Source organism: Bison bison, unplaced genomic scaffold (genome assembly GCF_000754665.1).
Source record: "Bison bison bison isolate TAMUID 2011002044 unplaced genomic scaffold, Bison_UMD1.0 scf7180017864482, whole genome shotgun sequence".
Lineage (NCBI taxonomy): Eukaryota > Metazoa > Chordata > Mammalia > Artiodactyla > Bovidae > Bison > Bison bison.
This window is the reverse complement of record NW_011495042.1, coordinates 1,939,823-1,940,753: the sequence shown is the minus strand read 5'-3', so window position 1 is coordinate 1,940,753 and position 931 is coordinate 1,939,823. Positions and strand designations below refer to the sequence as shown.

At 57.7% G+C, this 931-nt stretch overlaps 1 protein-coding gene across 1 annotated transcript in view; it reads right to left on the bottom strand.

The window, feature by feature from the left end:
- The window catches only part of SLC6A20 (solute carrier family 6 (proline IMINO transporter), member 20), a 56,738-nt gene that overhangs the window by 38,457 nt on the left and 17,350 nt on the right, over positions 1-931 (bottom strand). Inside the window, exon 7 of the mRNA XM_010862509.1 lies at positions 3-92. Coding sequence (XP_010860811.1) covers positions 3-92 — 90 coding nt within the window. The remainder of the gene's footprint in view (positions 1-2; positions 93-931) is intronic.

Below are 931 nucleotides of genomic sequence, written 5' to 3'. Positions count from 1 at the left end.
CAGAAGTACTGCGTGGACGAGGCCTTCTCACACTCCTCGATGTAGCCGGTGCGGTTGCCATTCAGCGGGCACACGGACCACGGCAGGGGGTCCTGCGGGGTCAAAAGAAACATTACACTCAGGGGTGCGGGTGGAGGCCAAAGGTCGGGGTGGGAGGACGGGAGGCGGCCCTGAGGGGAGGCTCTTGGAAGAGGTCGCTGGTCCCCAAAGGGCAGGAGGTCCTGAAGGCAGACCAGGAGCCAAAGGCTGTCCCCCACCCCGGGCACAGGTGGGGCTTGGGCAGAGGGACAGGCGGGCAGGGGCCCCACACTCCCACCAATCCCGTGGGTGTCTGCTGAAAACATCTCGGCTCTATGCTGGGTGGGAGAGATCGAATCAAAGGGACAATGGCCAGATTGTCTATGACAAATGAACTCTGACCCACAACCTCTGTAGCCTCCAGCCCAGGAACCCAAACCGCAGCACCTGCAGTCATCAGCTAGGAGCGGTCAGGACTTGGTCACTGACTGCAGCTTTCTGAACCTGTGTTCCCTCCAACTCAGGACCAAGAGGAAAAGCCAGAGACCCCCTGCCTAACCAGTCATACACCCAACACAACTCCCCAGTCCTCTGCCTGCCCTGGAGTCTCTGTCAAATGCAAGTGATGGGACTCCCTCGTCGTAACAAACTCTGGATAAATAGCCTCTGCTTGCTCTCATCTGGGTGGTCTTTATTTCCACAAGCCCCTAGCAAGGCCCAGCAGGAATAAGACTTGGGTCCTGTCCTTGCTACCTGGGTGGAGACGGGCATTTCCTAACAGTCACTGTGTCTGGAAGTTCGAGGGGGCTGCGGTTTGTTCCCACCGCAGCCTTTTTCTGTATCTAAGACAGACGAGCAGGTACTGATGACTCCTGTTAAGCCTGAGTCAAGCTACACCTGAAGCAGTTCCACT